The sequence below is a fragment of the Ictalurus furcatus genome, chromosome 2, assembly GCF_023375685.1.
Source record: "Ictalurus furcatus strain D&B chromosome 2, Billie_1.0, whole genome shotgun sequence".
In the NCBI taxonomy this organism is placed as follows: Eukaryota; Metazoa; Chordata; class Actinopteri; order Siluriformes; family Ictaluridae; genus Ictalurus; species Ictalurus furcatus.
Window position 1 is genome coordinate 24,433,889 of NC_071256.1, and position 19,587 is coordinate 24,453,475.

Below are 19,587 nucleotides of genomic sequence, written 5' to 3' on the forward strand. Positions count from 1 at the left end.
TCACACCTCTCCACAATAACACTGGTACAGAGATGAAACGAAGAGCACGACTAAAGCTTTTTTAATAGTAGAACACTGCATACAACTGCCACTATACAATTATAACATTGAAAATAAATAAATTGTGACTGCATATTTCATAAAGCCCTGAATGTCTAGTTTTATATGAGCCAGTAATCGCTACTGTGGAGTGACATCACAAATAAATTCAGTGCTGAACATGGGCACCACCAAAACAAGCAGAAATTCCAGGTAAATAAGAGTTCAAGAGTTCAGTAAAGTTCACAAGTTACACGTCTAATTGAATATATTTATTTTTGCTCATTTTAAGTAAGTCTGCCGATCATTTCCCTCAGTTAGCGTTTCAGTGTTGTCTGTCTCTGATGAAACGTCCCAAAGCTGAACTGTAACAATTACGACTCTGTGATTAAGGCAACATCAAGAATATATTTTGACTTCATCCATTTTTGTTTAAAGATGTGTGTGGTGATGTTTCTTGCTTGTCTGTATCCTCAGTGAAAATGGAGGCAAAGAGCTTAATCAGGCGTTTCTTCAGCAGCATCCAGCGCTGCGAAAACGAGACAGACTGGAAACATCTGCAAGACACAGCCAATCCCAATGCAGCAAACAGAACTGCAGCACAGGAGGACAGATAGAGCTTCCTGCTTTAATATTTCTTCATTCCTCAGATGCTTCAGGGCAAAGCTACTCCTCTCTCAGGGACTGCAGATCAGAGGCTGCTGCTTATATGAAGGCAACATATTTCAGCAACTAGCTCTCCTTTGCTCTTACTAGTGCACTTTAATGACAATTGCTGAGAATTATTATTATTACTATTATTATTCTTTTTTTCCTCCAGTGCCAACAGGGCACCAGTTCATTACTGTGATGTAGCATTAGCTCCTTGCTGCTACTTTAGATGCTGCTATGTATGAGGGAATTTATGAACAACATTCAGACATTTTACAGAGGGTAAAATACCAACAAAATAAAAACTGTTCTGTTTTAGGCAACTCCTAATTTATTATTTGCTTTTCTTTGCTTTAGGCAAAATGGATGTTGGTTATGTTTCTATGGTCACCATCATAAAGGATACAGACATGATATCTGATTGACCTTGCAAAATGAAAATAAATAATATGCATTCTTAAAAGAATGTGTAAACAACACGATCTTCTGAAATGAGTCTTAAAAGGGCCTGTATTTACTCAACGTTCCTATGATCTACAATGCCCTTTCACTATTACGTGGTGTGTAAATTCACATTCAGCACCCACTTTATTAGGAACAGCTGCACATTTATGCAATTAGCCAATCAGCCAATTAAGTGGCAGCAGCTTCAGTTAAATGTTCACATCAACCATCCGAATGGGGATGAAATGTGATCTCAGTGGATGTTGTTGGTGCCATACTGGGATTTATTTATTTATTTATTTATTTTACACACAATTAGAGTTTACACATATTGGTGTGTAAAACTAAGAACCTCCTCTGACTGGTGATCATGCTGGGATGATGGGAGAGGTCAGGGGAGAATGACCAGACTTTCGTGCTAACGGGAAGGCGGAAATAACTCAAATAACAACTCTTTACAACCGTGGTGAGCAGAAATGCATCTCAGAACATGCTGAACCTTTAGGTGGAGGGGCTACAGCAGCAGAAAACCAAATAAGGTTCCACTCATCAGCCAAAAACAGGTGCAGTGGGAACAGGCTCACCCAAACTCGGCAGTTGAACATTGATCTTTTTCCAGTGTTCAGCTGCCCAGATTGGGTAAACCTGTGCCTACAGTAGCCTACATGTTTTTAAGCATACTGTTGCTGCCACATGATTGGATAGTTGCATGAATGTTTAGGTATACAGGTTAATCTGAGGCTAATCATTTATCTTCAGTTACCCTTTTTCCTGATCAGAGTATATACCCTGGATGGGATGTTGGGCTATCGCAGGGCACAACACGCACTCCTTTACATCTAGAATGTTTTCATGGGGTAGGAAAAATACATGGAGAATACTAGAGTTCCTGGAGGAAACCCTCGGACTGTACCAAAGTTATGAGCCACTGTAAGTTCAATCAGCAAGACAGAAAGGGACTTGAGCATAAGTAAGTTTATTCAGACTTCTTATTCACAGAAAGTGCATTTTTATGGCTGGAATACTATGTCACAAATCACAGATACATAATCATTTGTCAAGTACATGAAAGTATGCAGATTGCTTTCTAATAAGGTGCAGGTAGTACTACAGCAAGTACAACAGAAGCAGCAGCAGCAATAACAGACTGTTTACTGAGTGGTCAGAGCTATATAGAGCTTAATAGAACTAACTAAGGATTTCTGTCATTCACTAGGTGATGACTTGTTACCCATTCACTGAATATTGTGGGGGTGGGTCAGGTTTGGATGGAGGACCCTCAGCCCCAAAGGCACAGGCAGTTCCCCCTGTCCCCAGGGGATCTGATCACCAGGTCACTAACAATCTCCACCGTGCCGAAGAGGGGAAAGAGCTTCTCGTCGAAGCGCTCGTTGTACGTGTAGATGTGTGAGTGGCGCTCGGCGTCATAGAAGGACAGCTGGCCCTGCTCGTAATCCAAGTAGACGCCCACCTTGCGTGGAATGAGAGACTCTGGGAGCGCTGTGAAGGGCACAGTGAGCGCCTTCAGCTCGACACCTCGCTCCAGCCGCAGGGTCAGGTAACCCGTGTTGGTGTTGAGCGACTTGAAGCCCTTACGTAGTGCAGACTCTTTAGCTACACCCAGCCTCCAGTCCATTTCTCCCACATCAACTTCCCAGTAACGCCGACCCAAGCCGAAGCCCTCTGTGCCCACAGCGCACCACCAGCCATCAAAGCGCTGGTGGTAATTAGGAACATCTTGGCGGTCAAAGCCGCAGCGCATCCGCTTCTCGTCAGCTGAAATCAGCAGGTCCGGGTTCGCTGTGTCCAGGTCGAGGGTCACCTCCACTGTGGTAGAAGCGACATACTCGTATAAGTCGCTCAAATTTGTCATACAAATCCGTACATACATTATGAAGAGGTCGAAAACTAACCTGCAGCGTTGCAGATCCAGTCCCATACTGATAAGTGAGGGGGAAAAAAAAAAAGTTATGCATCGTCTCATAGCTAAATCCACCACATTGTTAGACATAAAAATGGTGAAAAAAATAAACAGTACTGTTTGACTTACCAATCTGAGGAATGTAAGGAGTTGCACCTGAAAGTGAACAGATAAATAGACCAAAAGGAGTGACAATATACACAAACTGTAAAGGCAACCACACATAATAATAATAATAATAATAATATTTGCAGATAGCACATTAATACTTCTGATACGTTTGCTATTTGGATGGGTTTAGTTTCCAACTGAAAATGACTTCAGATGATTCAGAATGCAGCAGCACGCCTCGTCTTCAACCAGCCCAAAAGGACCCATGTCACACCCCTCTTCAATCTCCCTCCACTGGCTTTCTGTATCGGCCCGGTCTTGATGCTCACGTACAAGACCTTGTCTGGAACAGCACTCTCCTACTTCAACACTCTCCTGAAGGCTTACGTTCCCTCACACAATCTGCAGTCGGTTAACGACCGACGCTTAGTACTACCTACTCAGCGTGGTTCAAGATCCCTTTCCAGAACCTTCACACTAACTGTCCCTCAGTGGTGGAATGAACTTCCAACCTCAATCTAGACCGCAGAATCTCTCACCACCTTCAAAAAACAGCTAAAGACCCACCTCTTCCGTGAACACTTAACTAACATCTAAAACGCCAACCCCCACATTATTATTATTTTTTTTAAAAATAAATAAATAACTTACTCTGGCTCTTACAGCTCTACTCTGCGCACTTTGCTTCTCTAGAACTCAATTATAAATCTTGTATGGTAGCACTACTTGTATTGTTCTCTGCTTGATATATCGCTTTGCTTGTATTTCCTCATTTGTAAGTCGCTTTGGATATGAGCATCTGCTAAATGAATAAATGTAATGTAATTAAACAAAGCTCAAAATGATGGCTGAGGGGTGTGTACAGCTAAAAATGTACTCATAAAACTCAAAAAACAAATCTTTGCCAAATGTGTGTCGAAATGACAAAAATTACCCACATAAGGAGAACACAGAACTGACACTCAATAAATGAAATTCCTAGCGAATTATATCAATGACTAGTTTTAAAAATTTTGTGTATTGCATTCAGAGTTTCAGATTTCTTTATGTTTCTCAAGCCACATATACAGAACACGTCACATTGCTGCTGCATTCCTGCGCTGTGCTTTGGCTCAGTTTGTCTCCCACAAACAAAAATACATCGAATGTTTGGTTCATGTCTTGCTATTGGTTGGATTCTGAGTCGAAACACTTTCCCGCTGCACTCAAATCTGCTGGAGGTCCACACCGAAGTGCAGCTGCTGCTCTCACCTGCCGAAACGAACTGCACCAAAGGGGAAATTGCACCAGGGTTTGCCTGAAATGGACTAAACGCTGCGGTCCTGCTTCACAAAATGCACAATTCAAGAATAAATACTAAGAATATCTTACCGATTTTCTGACTCTTCTGCTTCCAGATGAGCCACTGCTGTGGAATAGTCTCCTGAAATGTAAACACTTCAATCACAAACCACTTTCGAATGTCTTTAACCTTTTTGAGCTCTTGAGATCTCTAAATGTATTCTATTCTTCTACTGCAAGTTCCCCACCTTGTCCAGCTCCTTTGTCAGCAGAGTCCAGAAGATCAGCTCCACGGCAGACTGCAGAGTTGGAACACGGCCTCGCCGCCACTGCTTCTCTAGATCCTCCAGCACCATCACCACCTGCTCACCAGGCCACACGCTCTGCTGCAGAGAGCAAAACAAGTGGAAAAAAAAAAAGTGTGTCTACTGATCTACAGCTACTACACCAGAACGATGCAGTGTGAAGACGTTTCAAGGCACTGCAAGGTTCTCGGGCAGGTCTAGGAAGTCGGGAAAAGGGTGGAATTTAAAAGCTTGGCTGGATAGTACGGGGATTCTTCGAAGTGAATGATATGCAAAAAAACACAGAGTGACATTATGATCTTTAGATACATAACTCTGGTATTGGTGCTTTTTTTTTTGACAACTACAAAAATATGTAATATAACACCGAAGGGGAAATTAAATGTTCATTTATTTATCTTCAGTAACTTCATTAACAAGGTGTATCCCAGAGCCAACCAGGAAACACTGGACGGGAGGTGGGACTACATCCTGGATGTGCAGGGCACCATGTACACACCCGTTTGTAGCTAGGGGTAAGTTAAACACAGTGAGGCCACCTAATTAGGAATATTTTTAGAAACTGAAGGAAACTCATGGTGACCTGAACAGCTGCACATTACAAAATCTGGAAAGTTTAAAAAAAAAAAAAGGGGAGAGATTAAAATCCTGCTCTAGAAAACTATTTCAGGAAGAGTAATGCAGTGGGAAGTTCTGTCTTTCGATTTAACCCTGCTGTTTATTTGGGTTTACCTCCGGCTGGGCCCTCAGGTCCTTGATCCAGGTCATGATGAGCCTTTTCGAACTCTCTATATCCTGCTCGCTGCTCAGAGCCAACTCCTTCCAGTCGTTCTTCTCCGGCCAGCCATCAGTCTGCAGTGGCCTTTTCTGCCAGAACACATTGCTAATAGTTCATCTGTCTGTATTGGCATGACATCTAATAATATATAATAAAGTCTAAGTCCTCAGGCAAGAACTATTTTAACTAATTAGTGACCAATGCTTAATACAAACTACTCAAATTATTTGTATAAATTGTTATTAGTCAATATTTATTTCCCATTTTCATAAAAGCAGTAGTAATAATAATATATCTGTTGCCAAGTTAAGTCACAGTTAGTTATAACTTGTGACATTAACACTGTTAGGAGTACTAAAGTGTTACTATTTGAATAAAGACACCACAACCAAACAAAAAAATTAAGCAAATGCCTCCAGAATTAATGGCACCCTTCATAAAATGAGAAAGAAACAAAAAATTGTATAAATTAAAGATTACACGCAATAACATAATGTTGTACAGACAGATGGCTGTTGACCTGCACAAATCCGGTAATGGATATACAAAATACACAGAGCGAAATTCCATTACGCACAATTAGGGCCATAGGTTTCACGTGTCATTTGGAAATTTGCCAGGAACTGGTGCACACTATCATTCCACACAGTGAAGAGGATAGGAAAGCAGGGGGGAAACGTTTTTATTCAATTTGCACAGTTTAGTTGATGCTTGTGGTTGTCACATTTCAAAATTTCAACTGTTAAACACCACTGGGCGGATGTGGTAGAGCGGGTTGTCCACTAATCTTAGGTTTGCCGGTTCGAGTCCCGGCCCACATGACTCCACATGCCGAAGTGGGCAAGACATTGATCCCCAAGTTGCTCCCGATGGCAAGCTAGTGCCTTGCATGGCAGCTCTGCTACCATTGATGTGTGTGTGAATGGGTGAATGAGAACCAGTGTAAAGCGCTTTGTAGAACTGCTAAGGTTAAAAAATAAAAAAAAGCGCTATATAAGTGCAGACCATTTACTTTCTTGAGAGTATCTGACAAAATGCAGCACTTGAACTTCACCAACTGGCATAAACTGCTGTAAACACAAAAACTACAGGACATGCAAATTTGCACCCAACTACACTATATGGCCAAAAGTTTGTGGACACCTGACCATTACACCCATACGCTGGCCTTCTCCAAACTGTAGCCACAAAATTGGAAGCACACAATTGTACAGAACATTTTTGTATGCTGTAGCATTGCAATTTCCCTGCACTGGAATTAAAAGAGCCTAAATCTCTTCCAGTATGACAATACCCCTTTGCACAAAGCACCCCTCTGCATGAAGACATGGTTTGCTAAGGTTGGTGTGGGAGAACTCGAGTGGCCTGCACAGAGCCCTGACCTCAACCCAATGGGATGAACTAGAACGTGGACTGCATCCTAGGCCTCCTCACCTGACATCGCTGTCTGACCTCACTAATGCTTTTGTGGCTGAATGAGCAAAAATCCCCACAGCCACACTACAAAATCTAGTGGAAAGCCTTCCCAGAAGAGCGGATAACATTATAACAGCAAAGGAGGACTAAATCTGGAATGGGACGTTCAAAAAGCACACATGGGTGCACTGGTCAGCTGTCCACATACTTCTGGCTATGTAGTACATACATACATATAGAATGAGAAAAATATAAAGACGCTAAATGTATACTAATATGCTACCTTGCTCTCCAGCAGGGATGCCCACTCCAGAATAAAAGCCCTACAGGTCAATGTGGGCCAAACATCCTCACAGCTGGTGATGTGCTCCAACACCTCAGACATCTACATCCAACCAGAGACAGGAAAGCATTAATAACAGTCTTATTATAAACTTGTGCCTCTGTAAGATCATTCTTATTCTCGATACACATTATAGCCTTGGACCATTGCATAGATAATGAATTGGTTATTATTCTACCTGGCAGACTCTGCTCAGGTCCTTGGCCAGGTTCATGATAAATTCTTGGCTCTCATCCAGAGGCTCCCTCTTCTCATCCTTTGCCTTCTTGCGAGACTCCTGTACACACAGAATACATGATATACAGCTGGTGTGAAATATCCAGAGTCACTATATAATATAAAACGATCTTGCTAAGCAGTGTAGAGTATTGGGGAAAGATTTATGCAGAGAAGGCAGGCAGTCAGTGCTGACAGTTAAGGGTATTCAGAGAGAACTACAACAAGGACAAAGTTTCAAAGCCTCATTGTAATGCAGCTCACACTTTTCCCTCAGCCACAGCTATTGAACTGGGTAACCATGACCAGATCAATCAACTTAAAAGACAGAAAAAGTCATATTTATCTGATGTTGTTCACTCACTGAATTACATTGTCACATAAGTCACATTGCAGGTAACATTCCCCTTGAACCTTGCATCATAAGATTGCATAAGAACCATGTCATAAACCTCTCCTGCCATGACTGCTTATGTTTAATGCTAATTTTTGCCAACTGTCTAATATCATATCAAGCCCTTTACCATACCATAGACTTTTATGAGAAATTATGTGCACGGCATGATGTTTCTTAACAGCACGTATGAAGTACACATCAGAACAACAATCATAAGATGTAATTAAACAGATCCTAGCTTGAGTGCATTTGCTAAAAATGAGTAATCAGTGTAGGCAGTCATTACGTCAGACTTTAAGGCCGCTACCATGACGATATTGGGAATGAGAACACGACACTGCTATGGAACGAGACATAACCTGCCGCGACAGCATATGGGACCTGGCAGAAAACATTTATGATGTGGGTATGTCAGTCTTATGATGCAGAGTTAAAGTAAAGTGTCACCCAATGCAGAAACACTTCAGCTTCACCTTAAGCTTGACGGTGAAGTTCTTGGCCGGCTCAACGAGGAACTGGAGACAGTGAATCATCTTGGCTGGTCTGCACTGAAATCCCCTAAAAAATTATTAAACTCATCAGTTATTGTCCTAGGCACATATTAGCACTGTGTATTTAAAAAATTCATCACTACTACAAGGTGACGCTGTTCAGTTTGTGTATTACAAGGCAAAATGATTTCAACCCTGTAAGACTGAAATTTAGCTTTGGTCAGTAGCTATTTTAGATTAGATGTACTAATCTATAGGGACATTTCTCTGTTTTGTTTTGAATATGTTGGCTTGACAATGCCATTATTCTGTTCTGTTGTTTAAGCTTATTATTATTATTATTATTATTATTATTATTATTCTGATACCAAAAAATTCCTATATGTACCAAACTCACCACAGACCTTCAGCCTGTTCTGACTTAGTGTCCCATTATGGAAGCTCAAAATGGGCAAAAGTCCAATTGACTGCCATTGAAAATTTTGGACTGTAATAACTAGAAATGCACCGATGTATCGGTCGATAAAGGCTATTTTTCACACCATCGATAGTTTAAAAACATCCGATGATCAGGGCCGAATATATCCTGTCAATCAAAAGAGGGCGGGAAAACATCGATTTCATGCTTTGTGTAAAGATGATGTCTCTTGTGTGGAATGATGACAAAACTGCAGTTTGTAATCTCTGTAATCTCTGCACTGCTAAAATTTATCTCAATTTACTCGCGTTGAATTAAAGCACCAATATACCGTAGAAAGATTTAAATGAAGATAAATTGACAAATAATGAAAAAAAAAAGTGTTGAAAAATATTTGTAGAGTAGTATTTCATATCCAGTTAATGTTAATATATAAAAAGTTTACATTATATATTACCAGTTTGATGTTAATGATGAAGTAGAAATGTTTTTGTTTGTGGTGAGTGAATGTGAAAACAGGAGGTTTTTTAGAATTCAGTCAATGTTCATATGAATGAATAACATTCAATAAGTTAAGAAATCTTAATTTAATCTTCAGAATTTAGTTCATGTGTTAATGTTAATTAGAGTAATGTGTTTTCTGTTTATGAGACCAGTTACTGTGAAACAACTTGTTGAAATGGAGAGAATAAAGTTTTTATTTGCATTTCTTTCAGAATTGAGGAATTCATTTAAAAGAAGGCATAAAAGGTAGAACTATCAGTATCGGTTATCTGTATTGGCCATTATCACTCTGAATAATCGGTTATCGGTATCGGCTGAGAAATTTAGTATCGGTGCATCTCTAGTTATAACTTCTAAACGTTTCAAGCTACATTCACCAAACTCCGCACACTCCTTCAGACTATTCTCGCTTATCAGGTTGTATTTTTTCCTGAAAACCGATCGGACTTACAGTTTTCTCACAGTGGATGATTAAAGATTCCCAAAACTCCAAATGTCAAAACTCACACACACCTGCATGCAAAATGGCCTGAAGCCCCTCTTCTCTCCCTCTCACTCTATCAGTGTACCTGTAACAGACCCCCTCACTTCATCTTCCGCACACTCTCACTTTCTCTCCTGTCTTTCTACCAGCAACTCTCTCCATCTATCTACAGTACTTGTGCCCTTCTCTCACTCCATCGATCTTTCTACCTGTATCACTTTATCCATCTATATCTCTCTCCATCTATCTATCCATCTATCTATTAGTGCCTATAGTCTTGTGCTCAGGATCACTAGAATACACAATGCCTCAACTTCAATGGTCAAATCTCTCTCTCTCTCTCTCTCTCTCACACACACACACACACACACACACACCCCTGTGTGCAAGGACTCTCTCTCTCTCCCCCATCTATCTACTTGTGTCACTCTCTCACTCCATCTGACTTTCTACTTGTATCACTCTATTTGTCTATTTGTTATTTTAGCTAACTTTCTATGAGTAACTTGTCTGTCTGTCTGTCTTTCTGTCTGTCTGTCACCCCATCTTTCTTTCTGTATTTCAACTTTAAACTATCTTCAAGCTTAGGAAACAGTTTCAAACTTTCAGACTTTTCAAGCCAACAACAAGTCTGTCGTGACAAACTTTACCTATCTAGTGTTATAATGATTTGCTGATGTTCCACTCAGAAAGAAACCAATAGAAAACAGGTTATTAAAAGACTGTGGTGACTTTCAATTATTTAGCTCAAGGACTTTCAGAGATTTGGCTTAATCATTAAACAAAACATTTCCACAGAAAACTGACTTGCAATGCATGACTGCATGTCAGAACCAAAACAATTATAATGGGTGAACAATCTTTTATATATATTTTAATCCATTTGATACCTTTCGTCAAGCTTACATTGAAGTTCATCTTAGCCATGTTTGATGAAGCTTCAATAAAATTAGTCAGAGGAGTAGTGAAAATATTGTTTCATATATTATGCTAATTAGCTCAATACCTAAACGGGGGTGCTAAACAATTCAAATAGTAATAATGTCTGTAATACTGTCTTCCCATCTGGAATGCTTGTTTGTATATACAATGTACTCTACGGCCTGTAGAGTTTTGTGAATATGGGTGGGAATCATTTAAATGTTGAACCCAAGTAACCATTAGAGACCTAATCTGGAGAAACCTTATACACCTTTAAGGCTTCTTAAGGATTTTTGTTTGGTTTGACCCAAGGAATAATCTGAATGTCTGATTCATGATGCATGATTCAGGTAAAATTTGTTGTAGTGGAAAAAAAGAAGAATTAAAGAATAAGTATAGCCACATCTGCAGGATCCAAGAGCACCCCTCACAAATAGTGCCCTCAGTGGCCAGTTCTTGCCCAGATAGATAATCATAAAGAGACCATACATGAACATTAGTTATCAAGTTTTCTGATGATTGCTCAATGACAATTGTTTAAAACACCTGTTGAATACTGATTAGCTGAAAGCGGCCATGATGTAATTCAGTGATGATTAAAAATTCAATTACAGATTAGCAGAGGAATGAAGTACACCAAGTTTCAGTTAAATTCACTTTTGGTTCCCAAGAAACAGCTATTTGAACATAACTCCATATTTATAGGGGTTGAATAGTGCCCCCAGTGGCCAATTTAAGTGAGACCTTATCAGGTACTAGTAAGTCCCTATCTGAAACTACCATTCAAGATGATATCTCAACGTTAACCTAGCCAAATGCCTGCTGAAATCTGATTAGCCGATGACAACATTTATATTATATATATATATATATATATATATATATATATATATATATATATATATATATATATATAAAATTAGGTTATCATGAAAAATCCACTAATAGATTAGCATATAGACGCACCATACCAAATTTCAGCTCAACCTGACTTAGCTCCACCCCCTGTGTATAACCACACCCCAAACTGTATAAGTATATGCATATGACCTCAGAATCTTCTCCTATATATGCCTTTCAAGTTTCGTGTGAATCTATGCAAGCACTTTCACGTGAATCCATGTAACACAAGTTACAAAAGCTCTGCCTCATTAACATTGACAGTTGGACACCATATTGTTTACAAATGTCAACCTGTTTTTGATTATTATTGAGGTCACACTCTGCTGTGTAATTTGAAACCAAAGTTGTGAAGGCCAAAAATCTTAAGACTAGTGGGTATTGCATATTACGCAAATTAGCAAAAAAACCTAATTGGGTGGAGCTAAATCATACTGCACATTTTCTATATATCTTATATAGTTATCAAGTGTTACTTGATACAAACATGAAGAAAATTACAAGTACAAGGGCGTTTTTACATTCATGAACGTGCAGTCAAATATGAAGCTCATGGGGGGAAAAAAACCCAACCCAGACCACTTTATCATCATGGGACCATACTGGGTAATCATGTGATGCAGCGCAACTCGTTTACAGTATTTATTAGTTCCTTTTTAGCATGCTGTGGTTTAAATGACTAATTTATTTATATTTTGAGAAAACAGAACCAAATAAATACATTAGAAAAAATTGCAAGCAAGTACAAATAAAACACTGTGGGAAAGGGCGGGATTCCCTAGGGAGTGGGATTACACAGCCACTGAAACACCACAGCATACATAACATGCATAACATGAATGATAATTCAACATCATCATTTACTAACATTACTTATCGCCTCTTGGACATAAAAATTAATCACAGTGATTTACTACACTCGCTATTTCATGCTATTTGGTCAATTCCTATTTTTCCAATTGTAAAGTGGCATGGATCTATGGATGCAGGTCTTTAAGGTCCTTTAATATCATTATTAACCAATCTAAAGATGTAGGGTAAAAAAAGGCATAATGCAGAGATCAGACTGCGAAACATGCTGTCATCGCTTCGAGCTGAGCCAGCACGGCACTCTGCAGAAAATGAACTCAGCAGAATCTCTCCAAGCTAAAGGCCTTATCCGTGTAAAGCAATGCTTAAATCTTATGTTCCGTATAGGTCAAAATGAGCCATTAAAATCATGTCAGATTTATATTACCAACATAACATGACATGCACTCAGGTCTCCTTTAGTAAACAGTGGACTAGTTCAAAAAACAGATTTCATGTTAAAACAACAATGAACTTTCTTTTACTTTCACACTATCCGTTGTTACCCAGATGAGGATGGGTTCCCTTCTGAGTCTGGTCCTCTCAAGATTTCTTCCTCATATCATCTTAGGGAGTTTTTCCTTGCCACCGTCGCCACCGGCTCGCTCAATAGGAATAAATTCACACACTTAAAATCTGTATCCTGTGTTTATATGTTTCTGTAAAGCTGCTTTGAGACAATGTCCATTGTTGAAAGCGCTATACAAATAAAACTGAGTCGAATTGAACATGACATTCTGGGTTATATTATCCCTGGAGTAGTGCTGTGGGGGGGGAACGTTACTATATAATCCATTCCCTGAGTGGCTCATATTTCTACTCCCACTTTCCACTAGAAAATAAAGGGTGCATCATTCATTCATTCATTCAAAGAGTAACCTCTGTATCCTCTTTAGAGTTGTGGTGGATCCGGAGCCTATCCCAGGAATTCACACGAATGGGACTCCGGACCATGGATATATCGGATATTTTACAACGAATGTTATGGTTAGATTTCCATCAGCTCTAAAGTGATGGTGTAAGCCAACAAGACATAACACTGCTAAGCAACAAGCACATTATGTAGGATAATAAGGGAAGAATTCATTTCTCATACTAATGCACTACTCAGACATGCATAAGATGCTTGCTTTATATACAGCTGCATTATATTACTAAATCAGAACAACAAACAAGTCTAACACATTTCTGCATTGCTGACTATAAAATGATATTGTATTGAAAGATAACAGTGAAGCTCTGCAGCTTAAAGTGCACAGTACACACTGAGCATAAGCCTTTATTTTATTTATCAATATTTAGAAATATTTTCTAGTAAATCATTTCACGTTATCATTGATGTTGTTAAATTCCCCACAGCTCCCATTGTTTAAGCCAGTTAAACAAGTCTCGTCTGAGTTTTCCAGACAGAATGTACAGGAAGGACGCAGACACTGCGGCACTGAAGAACTACATGTATATTGATGATAACCTTGAACTGACATTGCAACGTCTTTTTACCGTAAATGCAGGGTTGTTTGTTTTTTTGCACCAAATTTCATTACGTGCATACCGTAATATCTCTAAAAGCAAAACACTTCTATACTTATTAATAATGATACAGCAAAATAAAAACTACCTTTAAAATATTCTAAAGTAAATTGTGCACGGTACCATTTCGAGCTGTTATTTGCACTGAAAGACGTACCTTGAAAATGTTCAGCCTTTAATAATCTGTGTTGGGTGCAGAGGCAACCACAGAACAGAAGCTGCACCCGACCGTCAACCCGCTGCAGCGAATAAACTGACCTTGTTTACATCCACGGACCTCCGTTAGATCAAAACGGCTGAATTCAACTTAACTTCGTTCTGAACACGTAGTGCACTAGATAGTGCACAAGAGCCACGCGGTGTAGTGCACTGATGTAGGGTGTACAGAGGTATTTGGGATTGAGTGACTGATTCAGGGACTTCCGGATGCAGTGACGTCAAGAGAGCGGGGTGCACGTCATGAACGTGAGCTCAAACGTTTTATTTTATTTTTAAAAATTATTTTTTTTAGTTAATATTTATTTATATTTTTGTTAATTATTTTTTTTTTACTTAAGGGGTACACTAGAGGTGAAGCGTGTAATTTAAAAAAACTAACAAATAATAGCTGTAACGTTTAGTCTTTGCTAGTTGACTGCTCATATTTGAGACTTTGAACAAAATCTACATTTATTTAATTAAATGTGCATCAATTTGCATGCCTAATAAAACAAACAAAACAATTAAATCCTTTAATGTAATAATTAAAATATGTAAAATATTTTCAAATATATGAATATGAATAGAAAGCCTTACAAAGAGGTTTGTTGGATGTTCAATCAAGAAATACCATGCATATTTGTGTGTGTGTGTGTGTGTGTGTGTGTGTGTGTGTGTGTTTTAAAAAAAGATTTTATGCCATTTTCAGTATAAAATCAGACCACATTTCAACAACTTCATTGTGTATAACATCAAAAAAATCAAACCCTTTCTCACAGATCAGGCTACACAGCTGCTAGTCCAGGCTCTTGTTATCTCAAAACTGGACTACTGCAGTGCACTACTCCCGGGCCTCCCAGCCAGCTCCATCAAACCCCTTCTGATGATTCACAATGCAGCAGCACGCCTTGTTTTCAATCAGCCCAAAAGGACCCACATCACACCCCCCTTCGTCTCCTTCCACTGGCTTCATGTAGCCGCCTGCATCAAATTCAAGGTTTTGATGATCAGACCTTGTCTGGAACAGCACCCCCCTACCCCACCCAACACTCTCCTTGAGTTTTATGTTCCCTCACGCAACCTGCGATCAGTTAACGAAAGACGTCTGTGATAGACGCCTGGTAGTACCTACTCAGCGAGGCACGAGTTCCCTATCCAGAACCTTCAAGCTGACTGTCCCTCAGTGGTGGAATGAACTTCAACCTGAATTTGGATAAAAGTGTCTGATAAATGAATAAATGTAAATGTAAAATCTAACATAAATCCAACAATATGATAAACATTTTTGGAAATATCTTTATAATATCTTTTTAAAATAGTAATAGAAGGGGATCATTTCCTATTACACAGGTCATGAATGCTGGTCATCTAGCAACAAAGATTCTCAGTAAAGAAAGAAGACAAGGGAATAAAATTGGCCTTGCTCAACAGCCGTGTTCTCTGGCTCTATGTCAGTCACAGCAACACTAGCCAATCATGGGCTTCTGTGAGCTCATGTATGCGGAAGAAGGTAAACAACATTTCTCTCTGAATGTGTTACACTGCCCTGTGATGCAGCCTGAGCATCAGTTCGAAAAGATGTGCTTGACTGGCTTCACGTGTCTCAGAGAAAGCACGTGTTGTAGCGTTCATTGTCTCCGGTTGGTAGCTGTCATATGATAGGGGAGAGCTAACCGGTGGGCGGGAATTGGGGTGAAAATGGGAGGGGGAAACAACAACAGCAACAAAAATAAAATTTGGTTTAATGTGTTTCCACTCTAGTTAGTGGGGTTTATAAGGTTTATTATATAATTGGAAAAGTTTGGAGAAACATCGGCTGTTTTTTTTTTTTTTTTTTTTTTTTACAGTGCATCACTGTAGCCTCAGATTCATGTTCTTTACTGACAGAAGTGGAACCCAATGTGGCCTTCTGCTGTTGTAGCCCATCTGCCTTAAGGTTTGATATGTTATGCATTCTGACACGCCTTTCTACTCACCACGGTTGTAAAGTGTGGTTATTTGAGTGATTGTACCCTTCCTGTCAGCTCAAACCAGTCTGGCCACTCTCCTTTGACCTCTCTCAACAAAAAAGGTGTTTCTACCTGCAGAACTGCTGCTCACTGGATGTTTTTGGGTTTTTTTGTTTTTACACCATTCTGTGTAAACTCTAGAACCTGTTGTGCATGAAAAGTCCAGGAGGTCAGCAGATACTGAAATACTCAAACCAACCTGCTTGGCACCAACAACCATGCCAGGCTCAAAGTCACCGAGATCACAATTTGCCCCCCCTCCCCCCCTCTGATGTTTGATGTCAACACAACTGCTGCTTTAAGAATTTGAGGTTTGACAATTGTAAGGACTGAATTGATTTCGAGATACTAAAGTTTGTTTTTATAACCTTGCATGGACTCACCCCTATCTCCTCTGCTTTCATGTTTCCCAGCTATCTCTCAGATCCTCTTCTCAGTTGTTACTAACCATTCTGAAGTCACGATTAAAAACCAAACGCAATAGGGCATTTTCTTTCATGGCAACAAGGCTTTGGAATGATTTGCCCCTCTCTATCAGATCCTCCTCTACAGTAAATTTATTCAAATCGTTCCCTTAATATATAGATAGATAGATAGATAGATAGATATAGATATGTGTGTGTGTGTGTGTGTGTGTGTGTGTGTGTGTGTGTGTTTTAATTACATTTTATGTTACCATTTTTAATGTATTTCCTTATATGCCTGATGTGCAGTGCTTTGGTCAACACTCGTGTTGCTTTAAATGTGCTATATAAATCAAATTTGACCTTGGCCTTGCCTGTAATTCAAAAGCAAAGATAAAAACAGATATTAAAATCTGTTTCATTGAACTAGTTATCACTTGGCAGCCCTGTCTCATCTATTAAACTTACATAAGCCCTTTATTACAACTGATATAAGCCCACATACACATTTATAGAGCATTATTCCAATAGGTTGCTTTTGTCAGTTTTGAGGTAAATTTGACTGACATGTTACTTATATTTTGATGTCATAACTGACTTTGTAGCTCAGTGCAACTCTGGTATTCTGGCACTGTCACATGATGATGACGGGGTGATGTTGCACACTCACTTAAATCAGTCTGTTTCAGAATATATATCTATATCTGTCCTTACATGGCAATGTTGGCACTGCACAATATTTTTATTTCACAGTTGGGTATAAACCAACTGAGTTGGATTTTCGAATCTGACTGTTGGCGATTCATTTTCTACAACAGCAGCTCTGACAATAGTGCCAGCTGTAATTTCGAGTCACGGGTTTATATTAAAGTGCACCTGTTATGGGGACTGGTACTGTGAGGTGTAAAAAAGTAACGGATGCTATTGTGATTGACTGGATGATATTTCACACAATGCCACATGTCTACTATATTATACCCCATTTTTTGTTGCTCCTACATTGTTTTTTGTTAAAATTTCCAACTAGCTTGAATGAGTTTGAAACAGTATCTTCATTATGGGACAAGAAATTATGCTTTAGTTCTACAATGTTATGCGATAGAATAGATAATTCATTCATCCCTATTGGGGTCGGTGCCTGTCCCAGAAACAGAGGGCGCAATCAGGGAACACATTCCAGATGGGATCCCAGTCCACTACATGCCAACATGCACACATACAGTTCAATTACACAATAATTTACCTAGGGGGCAAGTTAGAGTAGTGTGTCTCATTTTTATACAGGCCCCTAGCTTAGAAGACCAAGGGAAGCTCTAAATCATAGTATGTCAGCAAAATTTTATATTTGTTAATACTGTACGTTAAAGTGTTTTTTGACCATGGATGCATGTAAATGTATTGTATGAGTCCTTTAAAACAAAATTAGATACGTTTCAAAACCATAATAGGTGCGCTTGAATGTTCTTGTTCTAATACATTATCCTTTCTATAGTAACAACTCACTCAGTGACTTGTATGGTGGAGGCTAATAATAAACATATTTTTATTTTTTTAAAAGTGTTACTTAGCAACAAAAAAACCTTCTAAATGTTAATATGGTTAATTTTTCTACGAGGAGACATTTATTTAGCGTTCATGGACAGAGAATTGGTTGTAGAAAACACTCAGTAAATTTTCTGCCATGGGAGAGGACAGAGGACTTTGTGCTTTCCGGTTTCTCTGTCACATGACAAACTGTTTTGTTTTGATATTTAATCTTATTAACTTCCAGAGAGAGAGAGAGATAAAAAAAGAGACACAGGTGATAAAATGAAGTAACTTGTCTCATGAATGTTCCACAACATTAAATATAACTATAAATATTGGTTCAAATATTATGTGCCATTCATTAACGATAACACTTTTATAGTGTAGAAGTGTACGTGAACAATGTAGTGTTATTGAAAAATAATTTACTTTGTGGTGGTAATGGCCCTCTGCTTCATTAAACCACTGTGATGTTAATTATTGTTCTTATAACAGCATGCCCCATTGTGTTTATTACCTTCATAAAAGTCATATAAGCAGAAATATGTGATTTATGTAACAAATTTACTTCACTGTTACAGCACAACCTAATTTCTGACATTAACTCCCATTCAATCAATTGGAATATATCTGAATATTAATTTTGTATTGTTTGCTCCATTTTTAAAAACTGTCACGACAGTACATATTTCAGTCACATGTTCACAGAAGTAGTGCTCATTGCTACCTAACACAATATTGTAATTGTGGGGGTTTTTATCACTCCTGATAATGAGGTTTTGTTTGAAAAGTGGTGGACTTTTCTAATTACTATCTAATCTGTTGTGTGATAAGCAGAGAAAGTGACAAAACAAAGGTAAAATGGATAACGATGATAGAACTTTCAAGATATTTTCAAGGCTCTTTTCTTCAGTTGTCAGGTTATACAACAGTCACTTTAATATAAAGGAGCTATTTTATGTTTAACACCTTTCAAGCTGATCACCCATGAGATAGTGGAATGTCAGTGATGAGTAGACTCTCCCCATGGTTCCTCATTTTATTCAGGTCTTAGATGATCCATGACCTGAACTGTCAAGTCACACTGAGGACAATTGTTTAAGAGATTACCCAACTGTTACGTTCCCAGCATCTTTATTTGGGCCACAGTGACACATCGTTGACGCTGCAGTGACTCTGTGCCTGAGGGCTAACAGCTGCTGTGCTGTCTTTAATGGGAGATGCTTACAGATCTTTTTTGCTTGCCTCTTATAAGGATACTACAAAACAATAGAAGCTTTAAGAGCATTTATAGATCTAGAACGTTCTCAAAAGCTCATTCAAGACGTTACGCACTATGGCAAGGCAGAGTGTTTCTGCACATGCCCTCTAGGAGTCGCAATTTAACAAACGTGGACTCAGCAGCTTCAGGTCTACAAAGAGCAGCCACCAAAAAGGCCTCACTCCAGTG

The 19,587-nt window shown here is 39.0% G+C and overlaps 2 protein-coding genes across 2 annotated transcripts in view; one reads left to right on the top strand and one right to left on the bottom strand.

The window, feature by feature from the left end:
* recql5 (RecQ helicase-like 5) overlaps positions 1-2,202 on the top strand; it is a 37,477-nt gene extending 35,275 nt beyond the window's left edge. Inside the window, exon 19 of the mRNA XM_053610163.1 lies at positions 517-2,202. Coding sequence (XP_053466138.1) covers positions 517-656 — 140 coding nt within the window. The 3' untranslated portion in view covers positions 657-2,202. The remainder of the gene's footprint in view (positions 1-516) is intronic.
* Positions 2,100-14,299, bottom strand: si:ch211-120g10.1 (E3 ubiquitin-protein ligase TRIM69). The gene is made up of 10 exons (XM_053610174.1): positions 14,157-14,299; positions 8,376-8,460; positions 7,468-7,566; positions 7,230-7,331; positions 5,485-5,619; positions 4,696-4,833; positions 4,538-4,589; positions 3,185-3,211; positions 3,048-3,074; positions 2,100-2,961 (listed from the first exon to the last, which is right to left on the bottom strand). The coding sequence occupies exons 2-10, from the start codon at positions 8,433-8,435 to the stop codon at positions 2,414-2,416; spliced, it is 1,188 nt and encodes a 395-aa protein (XP_053466149.1). The 5' UTR covers positions 8,436-8,460; positions 14,157-14,299; the 3' UTR covers positions 2,100-2,413.
* Between the last annotated feature and the right edge of the window lie 5,288 nt (positions 14,300-19,587).

Excerpts from the sequence above, each read along its gene's own strand:
- si:ch211-120g10.1 (XM_053610174.1), bottom strand. The coding sequence starts at position 8,435 with ATGATTCACTGTCTCCAGTTCCTCGTTGAGCCGGCCAAGAACTTCACC. Across the intron at positions 3,212-4,537 it reads GCAGAAGAGTCAGAAAATCG|GTGCAACTCCTTACATTCCT; the intron begins GTAAGATATTCT and ends GTTCACTTTCAG. Across the intron at positions 3,075-3,184 it reads TCCTTACATTCCTCAGATTG|TATGGGACTGGATCTGCAAC; the intron begins GTAAGTCAAACA and ends CTCACTTATCAG.